This window comes from Acomys minous (genome assembly GCF_964271855.1).
Source record: "Acomys minous genome assembly, chromosome: 8".
Lineage (NCBI taxonomy): Eukaryota > Metazoa > Chordata > Mammalia > Rodentia > Muridae > Acomys > Acomys minous.
In genome coordinates this window covers 8,657,376-8,679,303 of record NC_140489.1, presented here as the reverse complement: position 1 = coordinate 8,679,303, position 21,928 = coordinate 8,657,376, and the positions used below count along the sequence as shown (strand labels likewise).

Below are 21,928 nucleotides of genomic sequence, written 5' to 3'. Positions count from 1 at the left end.
GCATAAATAAAAAGAGACATTCCTTCCATGTGGACAGCGCTTTTAATGTGAGTGTGGTCTATGGGGATGGTGACAGATTCTCATTAAAGTACTCAGAAGAACCAGGAAGACATTTACTCCAGGGAAACAAAAAGTGATCTAAAAACTAGTCTTGAGGCAACAAGATGGCTCACTGGGTAAAGCCGCTTGCTGTCGAGCCTGAGTTACATCCCTGAACAGTAGACGGAGAGACCATCTTCTGACAGCTTTTCTGATCACCACACACACACCACAGCACCCCAAAACAAACAAATACATCTAACAACAAAAGCAAAAATTTTAAATGTATATTTTGGGGGCCAGGTGTGGTAGAGCACATCTTTAATCCCAGCACTCGGGAGGCAGAGGCAGGTGAATTCTGAGAGTTTGCGACTAGCCTGGTCCACAAATCGAGTCCAGGACAGCCAGAACTGTTACACAGAGAAACCCTGTCTCAAAAAGCCAAAAACCAAAAACCAACCAACAACAACAAAAACAAACAAAGGATGTATACTTTGGGCTAGGGAGATGGTTAAAAGTGGCTGCTCTGTAAGCCTGAGGGCATGAGTTCAAATCCCCAGCACCCTGTAGAGAGCTGGATGTAACTGTGTCTGTAAGCCCTGGGGAAGGACAGGAAGATTCCGAGAGCTCACTGGCTGTCCAGCCTAGATGAAACAGCAAGCTCCCAGCTCAGTAATGAAATAAGTAAAATAAAATGGATTTTAGCAGTTGAAGAGATGGTTCAATGGTTAAACATCTGTTGGTCTCTGGAGGAGAGATGTTTGGTTCCCAGCACACATGTCAGGCAGCTCACAACTGCTTGTAACTCGTTCTCACAATCCAACACCCCCTTCTGGAGTCTCTAGACAACCATACAAGTGGTACAGACACAGATACACACAGACTAACAGACACACAAATAAAAATCAATTCTTTTTTAAAACATGTCCACTTTCATACATCACAAGGCTCAGCTGTAGAAGTCAAATAGCCACTGTCTACTGACTTCACCCGAAGTCATTTTACCAACTGGGGCAATGTGAGAGAGGGAAGGGCAGCCCTGAGAGCCGCCATTCTTCTGGCCTTTCCACTGCTGTGACACTAATACCCACACTTCAACCTCTCTTCCCCTCGGAGGGCTGAGCAGAGGGGTGCACGGGCACGAGCTCCATGAGCACAGCGAGGACAGGCAGGAGAGAGGGCTCTGAGGGGCATGGGGACGAGCTCCATGAGCACCAGGGAGGACAGGCAGGAGAGAGGGCTCTGCCAAGGGAACACTAAAAGCCAAGACGGCTCAGCTGTTGGACATTAGGCTACCACAAGAGGAGCAATGGAAGCCCAAACAAATCACCTTGTACCTGAATGTAGGTCACTCAGTAAGGACTGGTGTCACCTGCAGGACTCCCTGGGTGGCCTGGAACCTGAGGCCTAAGGCCAGGAACTCTAAAAGGAGAATTTAATGTTTCACATAGCGCTCACAAATCCCATGACAAGGCAGTTACCTGTGCACGTAGTGGAGCTGGTGGATGGAATCGATGGCCAACACCATTTCGCCAATGTAGAACCTCGCCATGTCTTCTGGAAGCTTGTCTTCAAACTTACTCAGCAGCGTCAGCAAATCACCTCCCACATAGTAATCCATAACCAAGTACTGCAGATTGGGGAGAGGAGAGAGAGCAGCTTTGAGCACCACGCCTGACGCTAGCTGTCCAGGGAGCCTCTAGCACATCAGCTCTGACGCTAGCCGTCCAGGCTCCAGTGTGCTAGGATTGCAAGCATACGCAATGATTTCCTCTCTCAGAAAACACCGTGTGTGGTGTTGCTGTAATCCTAATACAGACAAGCAGAGAACAGACCTCACTAAACAGTACCCTAGTCAGTGAAGAAAGGCCAAAGGCACCGCTAACAGAGAAGCCCCCTAAGAGCCTGGGGTCTGAAACACAAGCTCTGCTCACAGACGTCCTTGAGACATTCTGATATGAACAGAGACGTGCTATCTAGAATCAGACACCAGCAGCTCTTGTGAAAAGATAATGTCATCAAACCGAGTTCCGCCACAAGCAGGTCACACAGCGCCTGCTTTACCAGGAGAAATGTCTCCTGCTAAGGGCTGAGTGTTTCCCTTCACTCATACAGCTACAAGGCCACTGAGTTCCAGACACAGAGTGTGCCTGCACAGACATGCTGCTCAAGAACAGCCTCTCCCATGCAGCGTTCGGAGACTCATGCCAGAGAGCCCAGAGCTGCAGAGGCCCTGCTGGAATCATCCCGTACATCAGAGAGGTGTGGGGGGAGGACCGCCACAGCTAGGGTGGGCAGTCCACAGCTCCAGCCTCTGGGACACAGAGAAATGGGCTGCCTCGTCTCTACTTCTAAAAAGAGTGCTAAGATCTAGTGCAGCTCTACTGTGTGACAGCTGATGCTATGCCTACCTGTTGTCAACACAGCCTTCCTCTCATGCCCAGCTTAGAGCCGGGCAGAGAAGCATGCCCTATGAAACTAAGGTGACCACCATGCCACCGTCTGAGAGTGCTCCCCTGGGTGTGAGCAAACCGCAGCATCCCTGTCTTAAGACATGTAACCAACAGCTCTCACCTTCTTCAGAAACTGAGGAAGATCATCCACCTGTCCCAGCAAAGCAGAACAAGGACCCTGACATGTCTGAATGTCATCTGTGCAAGGACTGTGAGCACACAGCCACACACTCTGCCCCAGACACCCCAGTTACAGAAAGAGGGTGCTCACAAAAGCTACGCCATGGAGTCATTGACAAAGTTGACCAACACAACCACAGGCCTGATGTTACCAGCTGCCCTCTGCTGAAACAAAGACACCTCTCTAAATAAACAATATGACATATGCCATTTACCACACTCTGGTTGTTCAAATCTCAGAGTTCTCTGATGTTTGGAAGAAACTATTTTTAGATGAATAAAAACACTTTGCAGCAAATGGATACTTAACCAAGGAGCGCCCCAGGGCAAACAAGCAAGTGAGCCCTGTGGACAGGGAAAGGCCTCAGGTCTCCACTTGGAGACTGTGGGGACAGCAGCAATCAGATCCTGCTCAGCCACTGCCAAGGTAAAAGCACTGGACAAGATTAAGCACAGCCCTGCTTCTCCGTGGTCCACAGAACCCACTCAGAAACCATCTCAAGAGTACTGGCTTGAGTCATTCTAGAATGTTCTCCTAAGCAAGGCCACTCAGGGCTCAAGATCATCAGCAGGTCTCCCTTCTAAACTGGCTGCCCAGGACTGTTGCATGGCTGTCCACGCTCAACTCTACACATGCTTGTGTTAACACTCAACTCTACACACACGTGTGTGCATGTTCAACTCTACACACAGGTGTGTCCACACTCAATGTCAATGCTCAACTCTCTACTCATGTGTGGACCACAAGCTGACTGAAAGTGTCCTTCCAAAGTGCGCACAGATGCTGAAAGTGAGTGCTGGCTCAGTCAGAGCCCTGAGATGATGCCCTGCCCAGGGACTCGTCTCTGGGGACTCACATGAGAAAAGAGAGACAGGTTGCAGTACAGAGCAAGGGCATCTAAAATCCCCAAGTGCTGTTGCTTTTCTCTCTGAACCCAATGCCTCAGCCTTCACAGCGCTGGGAACACAGGTGTGCTACCATGCAGCCAAGTTATACACAATGAGAGAGAGAGAGAGAGAGAGAGAGAGAGAGAGAGAGAGAGAGAAAGAGAGAGAGAGACAGACAGACAGACAGACAGACAGACAGACAGACAGAACCAAACACATTTTATACACTTAAAATGTTTTAAGACCAAAAAGAGACTTGATACCCTATTAGCATACACAGGGGGAGGAGGTCCCCCTCAGTCACAGTCATAGGGGAGGGGAGTAAGGGGAAAGTGGGAGGAGGGAGAAATGGGAGGATACAAGGGATGGGATAACAATTGAGATGTAGTATGAATAAATTAATAAAATATTTAAATGTTTTAAGAACCAAGCCATGCAGTAAACTAATGGCTTGAGAAAAATGACGCACAAACTTTGGAAACTGTTAACAATTCTACCTGGTAACTATTAAATTGAAGCAAACCCCTTGGTTTTGCGCAGGCTAGCATGTACTGACGATGTCCTCTCCTCAGTATTACTCTTTTCTGAGTGGCAGCAAGGAGGAGCCAAAACTATTAGGGGAAAGTCCTTAGTGGGGTTGTGCCCTGAGCACGCAGACCTACCAGGTCCCTGAGCACGCAGACCTACCAGGTCCCTGAGCACGCAGACCTACCAGGTCCCTGAGCACGCAGACCTACCAGGTCCCTGAGCACGCAGACCTACCAGGTCCCTGAGCACGCAGACCTACCAGGTCCCTGAGCACGCAGACCTACCAGGTCCCTGAGCCTGCACACCTACCAGGTCCCTGAGCCTGCACACCTACCAGGTCCCTGAGCCTGCACACCTACCAGGTCCCTGAGCCTGCACACCTACCAGGTCCCTGAGCCTGCACACCTACCAGGTCCCTGAGCCTGCACACCTACCAGGTCCCTGAGCCTGCACACCTACCAGGTCCCTGAGCCTGCACACCTACCAGGTCCCTGAGCCTGCACACCTACCAGGTCCCTGAGCCTGCACACCTACCAGGTCCCTGAGCCTGCACACCTACCAGGTCCCTGAGCCTGCACACCTACCAGGTCCCTGAGCCTGCACACCTACCAGGTCCCTGAGCCTGCACACCTACCAGGTCCCTGAGCCTGCACACCTACCAGGTCCCTGAGCCTGCACACCTACCAGGTCCCTGAGCCTGCACACGTACCAGGTCCCTGAGCCTGCAGACCTACCAGGTCCCTGAGCACGCAGACCTACCAGGTCCCTGAGCACGCAGACCTACCAGGTCCCTGAGCACGCAGACCTACCAGGTACCTGAGCACGCAGACCTACCAGGTCCCTGAGCACGCAGACCTACCAGGTAGTTCTCATCCTGGAAGGCGTAGTGAAGGGCAGTGATCCACTGGCAGTCGCCGTTCACCAGCACGTCACGCTCTTCCCGGAAACAGGCTGTCTGTGAGGAACGAGAGAACAGTCAGTCTGCGTCCATCTAGGGAAAGGTCCCACAGAACAGATTCCTAAATACCAGTGGACTCTGTTGTGACCTCCTGATTGCCCGTAGCCTGATGTCTTTATCTCGCCTGGAACCAAATGTATCCCTGTCCCAGAGACGGAGTATGTGCGCTTTTCCTGAGCCCTGGGCAAGGGCAGGGACCACAAAGAACACAGATGGGAGAGGCCAGAGACCACAGACAGGTCTCCCAGGAGGGGGGACTCCTCCACCCAGAAGCCCCCTGTTGCAGAGGGCGGAGCTGGCCATAGGCCACAGCTCCACTGAAGCCTAGACTGCCCTGGGCAAGGTCTGCAAAGAGGGGAAGCCAAGGGAGCCGGCAGGGAGAGGATGGAGATGACAGATGGAGCGGTGCCAAGAAGAAGACACCTGAGAGCCTCTGTGAGGGATGAAGGACAAGGTTGTGACAGGGCTGAGACCAGAGGCTGGGGGCGGGGACCCAGGACCATGACCCCGCGGCTTCTGCCACCCCACCCCTTCACTCTGGTCCTTCGTGTCCCTGCACAGCATCAGCTCTGCTTGTGTCTGTGTCTGAAGTGCCTCGGGTGGCTGCAGTAGCCTGTACGGCCACCATCCTTCTCACACGCACCGTTGTTTTTACTCACTGTACACACACATACCTCTGCTCTCTTTAGCATCTCCCATTTGTTGAGAATTTTCATTGCATAAATCCGTTCCGTGCTCTTCATTTTGACAACAGCAACCTAGAATGCAAATGTGAATTGAACAAAAACTTAGTTAATGGTTCAAAAGCCTTGCACATTTAAATGGCAATCCTAACCGGCCGGAACCCTGAGAGATGGGAAGGAAAAAGAGAAAAGTTGTCTATATATATATAAATTTGTTCTTTAAAGAAGAAAGCCTTGCTTTAACCATACTGTAGCTGGGTTGAGACCACCTGGATCAGCTAAAAAGACCACTTCATACTCAGCAATGGGAACTAGAGCTCAGTCGTGCACAGGGGCAACACCCCAAGAATTTCAGTAAAAACAAACACAGCTCTTCTTATGCTGGCTTGCAGCACTCAAGGCTTCTCCCTATACTTGGGGGCGATCTATACGCTCTGACTCCGCCCTGCCAGTTCCTACCAGCCACCAGCCACCAGCCACTCATCTGAGTCTCTGCTTCATGGAGGTAGTGGTCGAGAGGGGTCTAGCATATAGCAAACGATTCACTTCTTTGGCCTCAGACCCCATGACTACAAAAGGGGCTTAGAGCACTGTCAGGCCTAACTGTAAACCACCTTGTTCAGGAAGTCACCTTGGCCATCGTGACTAGCAGCATGAAGATGTGCCACTGTTTGCACATTCTACCACTTGCCCACTGACCTACATCTTCAAGACACTGTGAGTGGCCTCTGGAAGGAAGGCCGAGTGCCTCGGCACTGACAGCCATGAACAGGGAGCTTAGGTGGAACAGGCACCATCACAGGGCCTGAGAGCTGACGTGTCCTAAGCATGTGCTGTGTGCAGGCAGCACTGATGAGCAGTCTGAACCCTTGCTCAATCCTCACAATCCTTAATGGTAAGGATGCTGGACAGCCATTTTTCAGAGATGTGGGCTTTGAGGGTGGGAGGGTCTAAACGGCAGTGCAAGGAGCAGCAGAATTTCTCTCCAGCACAAGCTTCTAAAGCCCACAGTAAAGTGAGTCACAAGTCAACATCTTCCTGAGAGGACAAGGGCTCCTCCGCGATGTCCACCCCTGCACAGCTCCAGGCCTTGTGGGCCACAGGCGTTTGCCCCACACACTCGCCCTAGGTAAGAGCACAGGTGGCTCTTCATGACGGCCTCTCCCATGCTGTTTATCTATGCCTTAGACAGCAACAGCCAAGCCTGCTGCAACCTGAGGAAACAGGAAACGGTGCGTGCATCACGCCTCTGTACAGAGCAGCGTTCTCCTGCTGCAGAGCGGCTCTTCCCCTGAGAGCCAGCGATGGGCTATTGAATGTGGCATTGCCATTTTAGCCACCATGGCTTCCCTGCTGCAGTGCTCAGCAGAGCTGACTTGGGAAAAGCACCGACACTCTGAAGACGAGGCTGAGAACAAGACCTACAACACTGGATCTTTCTCAGGGCCTTGGTCTCATGTGACACACATCCAGCCCAAACCACTGCTTGGACAACATATAAAGTAGCCATTAAAATGCATGGAAAGACAGGATTGTCACAAAAAACAAAACAATACAAAACAAAACAAAAAAAGACCACTTGTTAGAAATATGTAGTAGTGAAATAGTCAAGTAAAATTTAATGTGGAAAAAAAATCTTTGCCTGTGGGATAAATTTTACTATTAAAACAACTTATAAAATAAACAAGACAGACATAAAATTCTCATTTGGCTCACCAGAAAATTCCCAGCCCAAATTTCAATCCAAGTGCTTCAAAGAAAAATGATCATTTTGAGGCCAGAGAGTTGGCTCTGTCCATAAAACATAAGCCTAAGGCACTCAGCTCAATCCCCAAGGCCCAAGGACACAGCATGGCACACCGGTGATGCTAGCAGGAGGCAGACACTAACAGACCCTGGCGCCTGGGTTGGACCAAGCCATGTCAACCTTTGGGCTCTACTAGGATCCCAAAGTACAAATATGTACAAATCTCTCTCTTCTCTCTCCCTCTCCCCCCCCCCTCTCTCTCTCACACACACACACACACACACACACACACACACACACACACACACACAGTTACCATCTAAAAATATGTCTGAAATCAAACATTTCAGCAAAGGAATTTTTAAAAAGCATTAAAAATTGACCCTAGGTCAGGTGTGGTGGCTCACACTTTTTTGTTTTTAATGATTTATTTATTTTTATGTGCATTAGTGTGAGGGTGTCAGATCACCTGGAACTGAAGTTATAAGCAGTTGTAAGCTGCCATGTGATTGCTGGAAATTGAACCCAGGTCCTTTAGAAGAACAGACAGTGCTCTTAACCACTGAGCCATCTCTTTAGCCCATGGCTCACACTTTTAATCCCAGCACTCAGGAAGCAGAGGCAGGAGGATCTCTGTGGGTTCAAAGCCAGCCTGGTCTACAAAGTCCAGGGCAGCCAAGGCTACACAGAGAAATCTTGTCTCAAAAAAAAGAAAGAAAGAAAGAAAGAAAGAAAGAAAGAAAGAAAGAAAGAAAGGAAGGAAGGAAGGAAGGAAGGAAGGAAGGAAGGAAGGAAGGACGGACGGACGGACGGGCCACAGAACACGAGAAAAAAGTTAATACTTCACGCTGGCCCTGTGCTAGAAGCAAAACGGAGACCAAAAAAACCAAACCCACAAACAAACAAAAAACCTGTTTTAAATTAATTATATGTACTGCGGACACAAGACAGTCTGTGTGAGGAAACAGTCTCTGGGCTTGGGATGTGGCTCAGTGGCACTTGACTTGACTCACACTCACAAGGCCCTGGCTCTCCTCTCCAGCCCCACCAAAGAAAAAGAAAACAAAAAAGAAAAGGGAAAACTAGTTGCCAAGGCACTGGGGGCAAGCAACTTATTTTCAATGGTTTAGATTCTCTGTCTGTCTGTCTGTCTCTCCCTCTCATTCATACACACACACACACACACACACACACAGTGATCCTTAACAGAAGGATACCCCGCCCGGCCCCTGAGCCCAGGGCTGCTGCACTTGCCGTATAGTTAGCGTGCAGTGTTTTGCAAAGGTTTGCTCATCTGATTGTTAATGTGACTCCAGCAAGGCAGAGTGGCTGGGCTCAGAGATCCAAGTCAAGCTCCACCCTGCTACAGCTCTTATCCTTCCCGGACAACACGAGCCACACCTCGTGTGGTCACTCACGAGAGGCTTCCATGGGATGCAAGGGCTGCTCAGGCCAAGTCAGCTGTTGGCCCCATCACCCCTCAGACAGACCTCCCATGCCTGCTTCTAGGCAGCGGGTAGTGTCCCCATACACGGCTGCCCCTGACACAGAGATGGTGTCCTGGCCCTGCTTACCTACTTAGAAACCCGCCTGCACACCATGTTCTCTGCACACCAAACACCGGCATAGTCCTGGCGTTCTGGGTGGGTTTATGTCAACTTGACACAAGATTTACCATCAGAGAGAAGGGAACCTCGGTTGAGAAAATGCCTCTGTAAGAGCTGGCTGTAGGCAAGCCTATAGGCATTTTCTCCATGAGTGACTGATGGGAAGGCCCAGCCTATCGTGGGCAGTACCAGGCTGTGCCAGGCATGGGGAGCAAGGCAGGAAGCAGCACCCTCCACAGCCTCTGCATCAGCTCCTGCCTTCAGGTTCCTGTTGTGACCAGCCAGCGATGGGCTGTGATGTGGAAGTGTAAGCCAAATAAACATCCCCCCCAATTTGCTTTTGTCATGGTGTTTCATCTCAGCTACAGTCACCCTGACTAGGACACCTGGGTCTGCATGTTCTCACCTGAGAGCACGTCTCAGGCTGCTGTGGAGCAGATGGCAGCCTGGTGCCACGTGAAAGCCTAACTTAGAATGTGCTTCACAAAGAGGCGGAAAAGAGGAGTTTGATGGCTCTGAACTCAAAAGAAATGACAGAGAGGGAAATGCCAGGGACCAAGACTCAGGATGACTAACACCCTGTGCCCCATAAGCACACACATTACATGCTCATGAACACAAAACTCAAACAGTAGCACACCGGAAGAATGTTTATCCCCGCAATGGCTGGCAACTTCCATACTTTTGTGACTTGCCCAGTGCTGTCAGAGACACCGGCAAAGACTGGCACACTTCAGGGACATACACCGTGGTAACCTCGGCCAGAGGCCAAAGGTTTAGTTGGCAGGGGAGGTCTAAGAGTGCATGGCCACAGGAAAGCAAGCAGGTTGGCTGGGTAACTGAGCATGGGTGCCACGCTCAGGACACGGGGACCTGAGAAGACACTCATGGATGATGCTGAGGTCACCACAGGACAACCAAGAATACACAAAGAGAAGGGTCTTCTCTTTTTAAATTTTACTTATTGTTTTCTTGAGATAGGACTACATATTTTCTACGTTAGACTCAAACTCATGGCAATCCTCCTACCTCAGTCTCTCAACTGCCGGATCAAAGCCATGAGTTACTATGCCTTACAGGGGTGGGGTAGGGCTGAAGAGATGGCTCAGCAGAGAACGGCTCCTGCGAGGACCAAGGTTCAGTTCCCAGCACCCAGATCAGGTAGTCCAAACTGTAATTCCAGTTTGAGGTGATCTGACACCGTCTGGCCTCCATGGGTGTCTGCAGGTACATGATACACATAAACTCATGTACACATAAAACAAAAATAATAAAATCTTTTTTTTTTTTAATTGGCTGGATGTGGCGGTGCACACCTTTGATGCCAGTTCTGAGAAGCAGAGGCAGGTTGACCTCTGAGTTTGAAGTCAGCCTGGTCTACATAGGAAGACCCTGTCTCAAAACATTTAAAAAAAAAAAAGTTGCAAGGCCTTCTGGATTGAGCCCTAGAAAAAATGTGGGAGGGGAGGGCAGGGCTCAGCCCGCAAGATTTGGTTCTCAATCTGGGAGGAGCCCTAATCTGATCAGTGTCATCTCTGTAAATCATTAAAATCCCTGAGTTTTAGATTAAGTTCTTTGTACGTACGCGCGCGCGCGCACACACACACACACACACCCCAATAATTGTTTTGGCAAGGGAACTTCCTTTCTTTCACTTCACCTACTAATCCTGTTCCCACCCGCCATGTCCTCCTCTCTCTTCACGAGGGAGGCGGCTGCGGCTGTGACTGCGGCCCTCCAGGGGCCCTGGCCGGCCGCTCAGCAGACCCTCGATCTTCTTCCTAGTCCCACGCTCACCACCCAGCAGGCTACGGACCACGGGCCTCGGGCTTCCTGTGGCTCCATCAGGGAAAAAGTTCCCTGTTTTTAACGAGTTGCTGCCGGGTGTGGGCGAGGTCCTGTCAGAGACAGGAGAGAGCCTTCAGAATGGAGACACCCAGCTAGCTCCAGAGGTACCGGCCTCTGTCAGAACACGAAGTGTGTGTATAAGTTTGTGTATTTTGTATGTGATATTTCAACTCCAGAGCAGGCTAAGATAAGCCTGGAGCTAGGGAAAAGCCACTGGGGACTGGATTCCGCCCCCTCACCCCCAAGGGCCAAGAAAGCTGGGGCTAGAAAGGAGACACAAGAAAGCAGAGGCAGGAGACAGGGTGTAACAAGACACAGGGTCACAGCCCTGCAGTGTAGCGGGGATCATGAAGTGACTTCAGCAAAAAAGAATATGACCCAACACCGAGCTGGTTTGCACTCTCAGCAGCTGCCTCTCAAAATGACTCTTTCGCGCATTTAGCACTTTACACAGAGGGTGACGTCCGGGGCTCGCTGGCAGATGAGCAAGGCTCAGGATGTGCCGCAGAGGCTTTTTACTGTCTGAGTCTTCCTCAGTGATTGACATGCACTCCCAAAGCTAGCGAGGGCAGCGGGGCAGACTCCACAGTCCCGGAGAAGCAGGGGGAGATGCTGAGGCCAGAAACGGACACGACAGCACCAGTGCTAATGGCCCAGAGTAAATCCGACTTGGCCCCTCTTGCCGTCTTTGGAAAATGTCAAGAGCATTAGGGCTGGGCTTTATGAGATCTTGACCAAAAAAAGTAAACAAACAAAATATGAGGGAGGGAGAAATCTAAAAATATTTCAACCAACAAATTGGAAATTTAAAACTATTTATTTGGTCCCAAAATATGCAGAATAATTAGGCAATAATAAACTTTGTTTTCTTGTTTCTCAGAGTTTATCCACCCAGAGATCTCCAGGTGACACAGTGGAAGTGTGCCCACGATGTAAGGAGCCAGTACTGCCTGGGCCACGCAAGGGAGTCCCTCTTACCTCACCAAACGCCCCTCTCCCGATCACTTTGATGATCTCAAAGTCTTCCCGGTGAAGCTGCATGTCCTTCACGAGCTGCGTGAACGGCTTAGCTACAAAAAGAGAGAAAGCACCAGTTGAGTCCAGCACACTAACGCCCTAGCCAATGGAGGTACCACACGGCCTCAGGGTTTCTCTGAATGTGGACGTCTGTCAACAGCCATGATTCAGTAGCTACTGCAGCAAATATCACTGCTGTGAAAATCCCCTGGTTTAAAAAAAAAAAAAAAAAACCAAACCCTCTAAACTTCCTGCTCAGATCCAAGGTTGGTCCACTGAGAGCAACTCACATGTCCCAAAAATCACCATAGGGACAGCCCTGCCAAATGACCACAGAGCACTGGGTGGGTATTTGTGTTCCCTACTTGTGTGGTACAGGAGACTCCTGCGGGACAGTGAGACTCAAAGATGCCTTTAGCATTCTCAGAGAGCCTCAATCCCCTCCAGTGACGCCTACCAGCCAGGCGTTCCTGAGCATGCTCACTTCCCACCAACCAGCATAAGCAGCTGGGCTTTGGAAGGTGTAGTACTGGGAGGAAGTGTTCCCCCAAAATGTGACTTTATTTGGAAATAATGTCTTCACAGATGTAACCAAGTTAGCGTAAGGTCACATACTGCAACTGGGTGTGCCCTAAAGCCAACACGATCGGTGTTCTCATAAGAAGAAACAGTGGCCAGAGGCAGGAGGGAGAAAAGGCCACATGAAGATAAGGAGAAGCAGCCCCAAACCAGTTACCACCAGGGAATGCTGGTAGTCACTAGGAGCTGAAACAGGCAAACAAGTTCTTTCCTGAGCCTTCAAGGAAACAACCAGACCAGACCCTGCCTTGCTCTTTTAACCTTCACGACAACAGGGCTGTCAGCTACCGGTAGATGACAATAACCCATATAGGTGCTATAGGTTCTCGCTTCTCCCCAGAAAGAGTGACAGGAGCAGCACTAGGACAGCTCAGTCTGACTCTAGAGGTCCTGTGCTCTTGACCACTGTCCCTCCTGGCCATGGTCTGGCCTACCTGGCAGTGTGCTCCTTGCATCTTATATGCCTGCCTGCTTTTGCCTTCAGACAAAAACCCACATTTTATACTAACTTGCGTTTGTTCCAATTACTGGCAGTTTCTTTTCTTGGTTTTTCTCTGTGTAGCCTTGTCTGTCCTGGAGTCTCTTTGTAGACCAGGTTGGCCTTGAACTCAGAGATCCACCTGCCTCTGCCTCCCAAGTGCTGGGATTAAAGGTGTGCACTACTGCCACCTGGTTTTTACAAAGTTTACACCTAAAGGTTTTTACAATGTTTAAGTAGTTAGGCAAAACTGGGCAAATTAATAGATTTGTATCACTATCTAAAACTAGCTCAGTCAAAATGTATAACCTGACTGTGGTGCAGGCTCCAGGATAGCCAGGGCTACACAGAGAAACTCTATCTCAAATCCCCCTCCCCCACAAGAAAAGTATAATCTGATATTTTACAGGCTTTGCACTAACTTTCCTCCTGCTGAGCTCACTTCACTCTTTCTCCCTGCACAGCTGCTCCATCACTGCTGGTCACTGTTCCTGGGAATACTGAAGCAACAGAAGGCTCTTGGCTACTATCAGAGGGTGAGCTGTGGACTCTGGCCCATCACCGTGAGTGCACAGCAGCACAGAGCTCAGAAAACGGAATGTACGAAGCCTGGAATTTAAGGCCAGCCTAGCAAGAAAACCCTTGGGTTAGACCCTCATGTCAGCTGCAGTTCATATTTGCTTTTTTCAAATATCACCAACAACAACCACTCTTAAAACCCCCAAAGGAAGCAAGGCTTTTGGACAGCAACTGGAGACTTTTAGGGAACCAAGCAGCGCCTCTGACTACACTGTGAGGAAAGCACAGAATCTGACTCCTGACAAGCCAGAAGAAAGGTGTTTGGGAGGAACGGAGCAAGCGCTCCCTCCCCAGCACAAATGCAAGCAGCAGGGCTCTCTGGAGCCGCAGCAGCAGGGCACACAGGCACACAACAACGCAGGCGCTGAAGCACTTGGGAAGCCAAGAACATCCCACCTATAAAAGCTTCGTGTGCAGGGTGAGCCTGCCTGGGGGCTGCTCCTGCTCCTGTTCCGGGACATGATTACTGCTTACAAATTCTGTGCCATTTTAATTTTACTTCTGATTTTCATGTTTTTGTATCACTCAGCAATCACTTTAATAGATTCATGAGTTGAGTCTGCTGAATATGTTAATTTTAATATATGTAATTTTATAGTGAATAAATTTACAATGCTAACTTTCACATATACTAATGAAATCCCTGGGCTCTCTGAAGAATACAGAGATGTTTTATGTTCCTAAGATGCCTTCCCGAGCAAAGCCAGCCCAGAGCGTTCTCAGTGCCACAGGCCTCACCAGTTACGTGAGGAAGCTGGCCTGCTGCAAGCCTGTCACTGAGCCACTCATGTGCTCTTCCTGCTAGGCACCTAACTGTTTTATTCCAGCTCTGTCAAGACATACAGCTGTAAGTGTAATTCTTCTACGCCACCCTTCTTAAACAATTATAATACTTTTCATCTTAAAGAAATTAGTTTAAAATTTATCATTTTACTTATGTATTTATGTATTTATTTATTTAGGTTTTGAGACAGGGTAGAAAGTTATCTCAATAAATTTTAATTGGTTCTTTCTTTCTCCTGTCGTTTTATTAATGTCTAGAAAACCAATTAATCCTTTGAAGATCCTATTTAATCCTTTTTTCTGTTAAATGGCTTTCAAAAACATTTAATCCTTTATGCCACTTACTGTTCATCTCTTAGCAGATGTGAAATGCAGATTTTAATGCTTGGTTTTAAGACACACACACACAGAGACGTTTAAATAGAAAATGATTTGCATAATTCTGCTCAATTCTCCTATTATGCAGGAAGAAGCCCTCTCCACTGTGGGATCACATCACAGATGCGAGTCGTAACACCACTTCGTGACTGCCTATGGCTGTACCATCTTAGAGGTCACTCGGCACTCCAGGGACAGTTCAACTGTGAGACCCACTGGAGCCGGCACCCAGGCTGTCAACCTCACGTCCCGCTTTCCAGGTTGTTTCATATCAACTGTGCTAAGGTTCCTTAACCTTCCTTGTCACGCTTTCCTTCTACTCTTTGCCCAGACATTTTGTTGCTGTTGTTTATGCATTTTTGGCAGCCGTATCCAGGTGTGCCTCAAAAGGTTGCCATGGAGCTATCAGGGTCAGTCTGAGAAACTGGACAATTAAAGAGACAAACCAAAGGGGAAACCTGACACAGTAAAGAAACTACAAGAGTAAAACCAGGAAGTCAGCATGGACAAAAGTACAGCAGCAACAGTGGCCCTGGAAGGAAGTCCGAGAGGGCTAAATCTAGCACATTCTTTAGGCCAGAGAGTGAGGAAATCAGAGCTCACAGTGTGTGACGGAGAAACAGGCTCAGCATAAATGGGTCCACGCAGACAGGCAGTCAAGCTCCAGGGCCCCCAGTGGAAACAAGCGCCTAGTACCAGGATCTCCTCGGGCAAGTCCAGGGCCAGGCAGCAAAGTGCAAGGGAAGGCAGAGCATGACGTGGTGTGGACAGCCTCAAAGAAGGATGGTCCAAGAAAACAACCCACAATGGTCACAAACCCATCAATCAACACACAGCACACCAGAGTTGGTACTGACATTAATAAGTTCTTCAGCTTGGAAAAACGGAATACCCGAGGCCTAACTTGCATCCAAAGATGGGCAGGTGGGACATGCTGATACTCGGGTGGTGCTGTGGTTCCGTGGGGTACCTGTGTTTACAGGAGACACACTACACACAGCCAGGGAACAGTGTGTGGAGCTCACTCTCAAATGCCTGGGGAAAAGATCTTCTGTTAGTTAAAACTCTTCTCCTAATTTGAAACCATTAGAAAGACATTTTAAACACTTTTTCTTCCTTCCTTTCTTTCGTTTTGTTTTGTTTTGTTTTTTGTTGTTGTTTTGTTTTGTTTTTTTTGTTTTTCGAGATGGGGTTTCTCTGTGCATTTCTGGCTGTCCTTGACTCACTTTGTAGACCAGGCTAGCCTCCAACTCACAGAGCTTCCCCTGCCTCTGCCTCCCGAGTGCTGGGATCACAGGCGTGCTGTAGCTAAGCAGCCTGTGGGGACAGCCCCGCTCGCCAGATGAACATTAGCATTAATGCCCCCAGAGAGCCAGGGCACCTTAGACATGCCCGCCCTGGGGGAGAGGAGGGGCAGGATGCTGGACACCTTGGGAACCAGAGCATGGGCTCAGGAGAGCACGAGGCTTTACAACAGCAACCTAATGAAGTGGGAGGCCCGTGATGTCAGACTGCATGCCCCCCAGAACCAAAAATAAACCAAACACCAAAACCAGTTAACGCTACAGGGAAAGAGGACAGAGTGATTGTTTTTCTTACAGTATTCCACATTCCACTGCTGTTTTGTACTTTAAAAAAATAAAATAAAATTCAGAACACTGAGGCTAGAAAGGTGGCTCACTTGTGTCAGTTCCCAGGACCTACATGGTAGCTCACAACCGTCAGCAACTCCAGAGGATCTGAGCCCTCTTCTGGCATCTACGGGCACCAGGTACTCAAGCAGTACACATGCTTACAAACAGGCAAAACACACATACATATACAATAGAATACATAAATCTTTTTTTAAAGATATTTTCTCCTGCCCTGTGTTTCACTCAGATAAAACCATCAGGTACTGTCACATACTCTTAAACATGTTAGATAAGAAACAAAACTAAGCCGGGCATAGTGGCTCATACCTGTAATCCCAGCACTCTGGGAGACAGAGGCAGGCACATCTCTTGAGTTCAAGGCCAGCCTGGTCTACAAAGTGAGTCCAGGACAGTCAAGGCTACACAGAGAAACCTTGTCTCGAAAAACCAAAACTTAGTTAATTAATTAAAAGAAACAAAACTAGTATGACCAGAGAGCCCTCTGGCCCAGGCATGTTGATGTGAGCCCTAGGAAATGTGAGACCTTCTTCAAATCAATCAATTAGTACAAAAATAAACAAAGATTAGTGACTTCAAGCATTATTTATATTATTTTCTTTAATTAAAAAAAATTATTATGTATACAGTGTTTTGCATGCATGTACCCTGAATGCCAGAAGAGGGCACTTGATCTCATTATGGATGGTTGTGAGCCATGATGTGGTTGCTGGGAACTGAACCCTGGCCTTTGGAAGAACACACAGTGCTCTTAACCTCTGACTCATCTCTCTAGCACCAGCATTATTTATATTAATACTCTCAACTTTAAAAATAATAAATTCTGGCATGATGGTGCACGTCTTTAATCCCAGCACTCGGGAGGCAAAGGCAGGCAGATTTTTGTTGGAGGCCAGCTTGGTCTACATAGCATGTTCCAGGACGATATAGAGGCCTGTCCTCTATGTGTGGTTGTTGCCTGCATGTGTCTATGCAGCACGCACATGAGCGGCAGAGTGCATAGAAGACAGTGTTGGATCCCGTAGAGCTGGAGTCACAGTGGGTGGGGAGCTGACGTGGGTGCTAGGGATGGAACCAGGTCCTCTGAAGAACAGCCAGTGCTTTTTTTTTTTTTTTTTTGGCTTTTTGAAACAGGGTTTCTCTGTGTAGACTTGGCTGTCCTAGACTCACTTTGTAGACCAGGCTGATCTCAAACTCAAGAGATCCGCCTGCTTCTGCCTCCTGGGTGCTGGGATTAAAGGCGTTTGACACTACAAGCGGCCACAACCAGTGCTCTTCACTGAGCCGTCTCTCCAGCTCCTACAACTCTTTAGGCAGACATACGGCCAGTCGGCTTGAGGAAAATGAGTCAGCTACAACTGGTGACGCAGTTCAGACTCTCCCAGTGACACATACTACAAATGGAGCGCGAAGACCACATACAATTCTAGGTCTCAAGGAGAGCAGAACTACAGCGAGGCATGGGGGCTAGCCCCTGTGATCCCAACACTCAGACAGCAGAGACAAAAGGATGGGCTACACAGAGAGAGACCACCTTAAAAACAAGAAAAAAGTTAAAAAGAGCTCCTTCACATTCTCTTCTTTATCTAGCACTAGATGCTACTGTGTCAGTAATCACCACAGGGCCCGCAGTGCTAAGGAGGCACATGGGCTCTCTTTCCTTTAACTCAGGGCCTGCAGTAGAGCCAGGAAGGACTCCGGCCAGAGCTCTCAGCTGGAGCCTCTGGGAGTCCTGAAACACTCCCCTTCACAAGCACACCTGAAGCCTAGGTATGCCTCTCATGGGTTAACTGCTTTCTCTCCAGCACAGCCACAAACCTATGACAACTGACGGTCACTATGACATCATGGTCATCAAAAAAGAGATTTACCACCAGGTGCAGTGGCGCACGCCTATAATCCTAGAACTCAAGGAGGCAGAGGCAGGCAGGTCTCTGTGAGTTTGAGACCAGCCTGGTCTACAAAGTGAGTTCAGGACAGTCAGGGCTACACAGAGAAACCCTGTTTCAGAGGGAAAAAGAAAGAGATTTACCTTTCCCGTAAGGAGGGCTCACACCACCATGCCTACATGGACAGCTAGCTTCCTACTCCTCCAGACCCACTGAGCTTCTCGTCTTTGTAGAGCTGGAGGTCAAACCAGGGTCTTGTGCAAGTGTTCTGTACGCAGCTTAGCTCTTACTGCCCAAAAGGCAATGAATCCATCAATCAAGATACCTACTACACGAGGAGATGGTTCAGTAGGTGAGACAGGACCGATCGCTGCGTGCCCCAGCGGCAAGGGCAGAGATAGGTGGATCCCAGGAGCTCAATGGCCAGAACTCCAACCTCGCCAAAAAGGCAGAGAGCAATAGGAGACAGCTGATACCCTCCTCAGCCTTTGCATGTTCACACGCAAGCACATGCTCACTCACTCGAGGTTTGTGAGAAAACCTGAAGCTCAGTGTTCCTTTAAGCAGGACAGCTCTGTCAGGAAGAACTAGGGGCAAAGGGAAGATCTCTGACTGAGAATCACTGTGAAAGGAGAAACCAATGCCTCATACCTTGGCTTGGTCTCCAAGAGACAAGCAAGATTAGACACCTGAGCAGAAGGTCGAGCAGGGGAGACTCAGGAAGGAGGACCACAGTCAAGGTAGCTGCCCACAGAAGGCAGGCATTATGCTTCACTTTTCCTCAGGAGCGGCTTCCCGCACAACGTCATCAGCATCAGCACCATCTCAGGGATGTAGGAAAACAGCCGGTTACCACAGAGAAGCAGGGACCCCTGAAGACGCAAGCCAACTACACCTCACAGCTCCCTGAAGGCACCTGGCCTTAGTGAGGGCATAAGATAAACGCTCACCATAGGGTTCTGAAAAATGTGCTCCAATTACAAAAGGACACTCGCTGGTCCAGAGAACTAGATACTGTGAAGTGGCAGCAGCCGGCCTCACAGGCAGCCCTCCACCATGAGCCGGGAGCTGGGAGCTGAACCAACTCTTGCAGGAAGTCCCAGAGGCAGCCCACTTGAAGCCCCCTAAGTGAGAGCCTCCCACGCGAGGGGCCATGGACCCGCAGACCCACAGCACTCTAGGTGAACTATGCCCGACATGAGACTGCAGAGTGAAGAGAGGAGGCTTTTTAACACTGAGTCAGAAGCCAAGCCAACTACAAGCTTGCGCAGTGAAAGTCCACTGGGGTGGGGAGGCTGCCCTGAGTCAACACCAGATGGGAGACCTCAGATGAAGCTATTCACACCTACTTTCCTGACCAACTCAGAGCTACTTTGCCACTGGTCTCACCCATTTCTACTTGGTGGAAGCTGCTTTGTCAGCACAGAAACAAGCTCCCGTCACCTCCCTGCTGCACATCACTTCAGTGTCCTGCCTTCCTGCCCAAGGATGGTGCCCTGCACTTGAATCCTCCACAGGGCAGCGATCCCAGTCACATGCTACACTGTCCTGCGGGAGTCCTTCAGGAAAGACCCTCTGCTGAGTGAGAAAGTCTACAAGAAAGCCAGCTCCCCTGCTGCTCTGAACAGAAATCAATTTTTTAAAATCCCGGAGCTGGCATGCAGCTCAGTACGGAGCCTTGCCCTGCTGTGTGAAGCCCTGGGTTCCACCCCCTGCAGTACTTCTTCCCCTCAAAAAAGTAAAACGAAAAATAACCGTGTGTACAGTGGGGTGATTCAAACATGGAAGTACACCACCAAGTCACAGCCATGCAGCGCGGGCTTCATCACACAGCCATGCAGCGCGGGCATCATCACACAGCAATGCAGCGCGGGCTTCATCACACAGCCATGCAGCACAGGCTTCATCACACAGCAATGCAGCGTGGGCTTCATCACACAGCCATGCAGCATGGGCTTCATCACACAGCCATGCAGCGCGGGCTTCATCACACAGCCATGCAGCATGGGCTTCATCACACAGCCATGCAGCATGGGCTTCATCACACAGCAATGCAGCACAGGCTTCATCACACAGCACTGCAGCGCAGGCATCATCACACAGCCATGCAGCACAGGCTTCATCACACAGCCATGCAGCGCGGGCTTCATCACACAGCCATGCAGCGCGGGCTTCATCACACAGCCATGCAGCGCGGGCGTCATCACACAGCCATGCAGCGCGGGCGTCATCACACAGCCATGCAGTACAGGCATCATCACACAGCCATGCAGCGTGGGCTTCATCACACAGCCATGCAGCGCGGGCTTCATCACACAGCCATGCAGCGCGGGCGTCATCACACAGCCATGCAGCGTGGGCTTCATCACACAGCCATGCAGCGCGGGCGTCATCACACAGCCATGCAGCGCGGGCGTCATCACACAGCCATGCAGCGTGGGCTTCATCACACAGCCATGCAGCGCAGGCATCATCACACAGCCATGCAGCGCGGGCTTCATCACACAGCCATGCAGCGCGGGCTTCATCACACAGCCATGCAGCGCAGGCGTCATCACACAGCCCGTTTTACTTTGTGCTGCAGCCACAGGACACCAGTTTCCAGGCCAGTCCTTCCACAAGCTCCGACCTGCACCCTGTCTACATCCATCCTAAATTTTTAAGAGAAAGGAAATCAAGTGTAAAGGATGAGATGGACATAGTGGAACACACCTGTAAGCTCCCAACCTGAGGGCGGAGGCAAGAGGACTGCAATTCAAAGCCAGGTGGGCCACATGGCGCGTCCCAGGCCAGACTGAACTCCACTATGGGACCATGTCTCAAGAAGCACGCAAACAGGTAAAGCTTGTTACCAAACTTGATGACCTCGGGTCCAGCTCCGGGAACTCAAACAATGGAAGGGGGAAAAAAAGAAGAAAGAAAGAAAGCCAACTCCCACAAGTTGTCCTCTGATCTCCACATGCTTCCTTTTTATTGGGGGGTCATATTTTTTCAAGACAGGGTTTCTCTGTGTGACTTTGGCTGTTCTAGACTTGCTCTGTAGACCAGGCTGGCCTCAAACTCACAAAGATCTGCCTGCTTCGGCCTCCTGGGTGCTAGGATTACAGGCATGTGCCACCGCCCAGCTACATGCACCGTTTTTAAACACACATGCATGCATGCACTCACACACAGGGACACAGAATGAATGTAAAACAAAAAACAACAAACCAAACCTCAAACCCAAAAGAAAAATGCTTATTAGCAAATGGCTGACAAGTTCAGGGAAGGTTGAATGAGTCAAGGTTAGTAAGGTTCTTGGAGCCTCTGCTCTGTACGTACAGTGGTTGTGGAAGTTGGGGTCCTCAGTATCCCCAGTCTGCTTTCTATTGCTGTAATAAACACGACCAAACGCAGCCTGAGGCCATAGTCCATCAACAGGGAAGTCAGAGCAGGAACTCGAGGAAAGAACTCCAGGCAGGGAGGGAAGCCGAGGCCATGGAGGGTGCTGCTCACTGGCTTACCTCAGCCTGCTCTCTTACAGAACACAGGACCACCTGCCCAGGGCTGGCACTGTCTACAGCGGGCTGGACCTTCCCACACCAATCATTACTCAAGAAAATTACCATATTTTCTGGCGTACGAGAAGACCCCCAACTTTTT

At 49.7% G+C, this 21,928-nt stretch overlaps 1 protein-coding gene across 1 annotated transcript in view; it reads right to left on the bottom strand.

Moving 5' to 3' along the window:
- CDC42BPB (CDC42 binding protein kinase beta) overlaps positions 1 to 21,928 on the bottom strand; it is an 89,553-nt gene that overhangs the window by 47,652 nt on the left and 19,973 nt on the right. Inside the window, exons 2-5 of the mRNA XM_084793469.1 lie at positions 11,910 to 12,001; positions 5,721 to 5,804; positions 4,948 to 5,043; positions 1,521 to 1,669 (exon numbers count right to left, since the gene is read on the bottom strand). Coding sequence (XP_084649595.1) covers positions 1,521 to 1,669; positions 4,948 to 5,043; positions 5,721 to 5,804; positions 11,910 to 12,001 — 421 coding nt within the window. The remainder of the gene's footprint in view (positions 1 to 1,520; positions 1,670 to 4,947; positions 5,044 to 5,720; positions 5,805 to 11,909; positions 12,002 to 21,928) is intronic.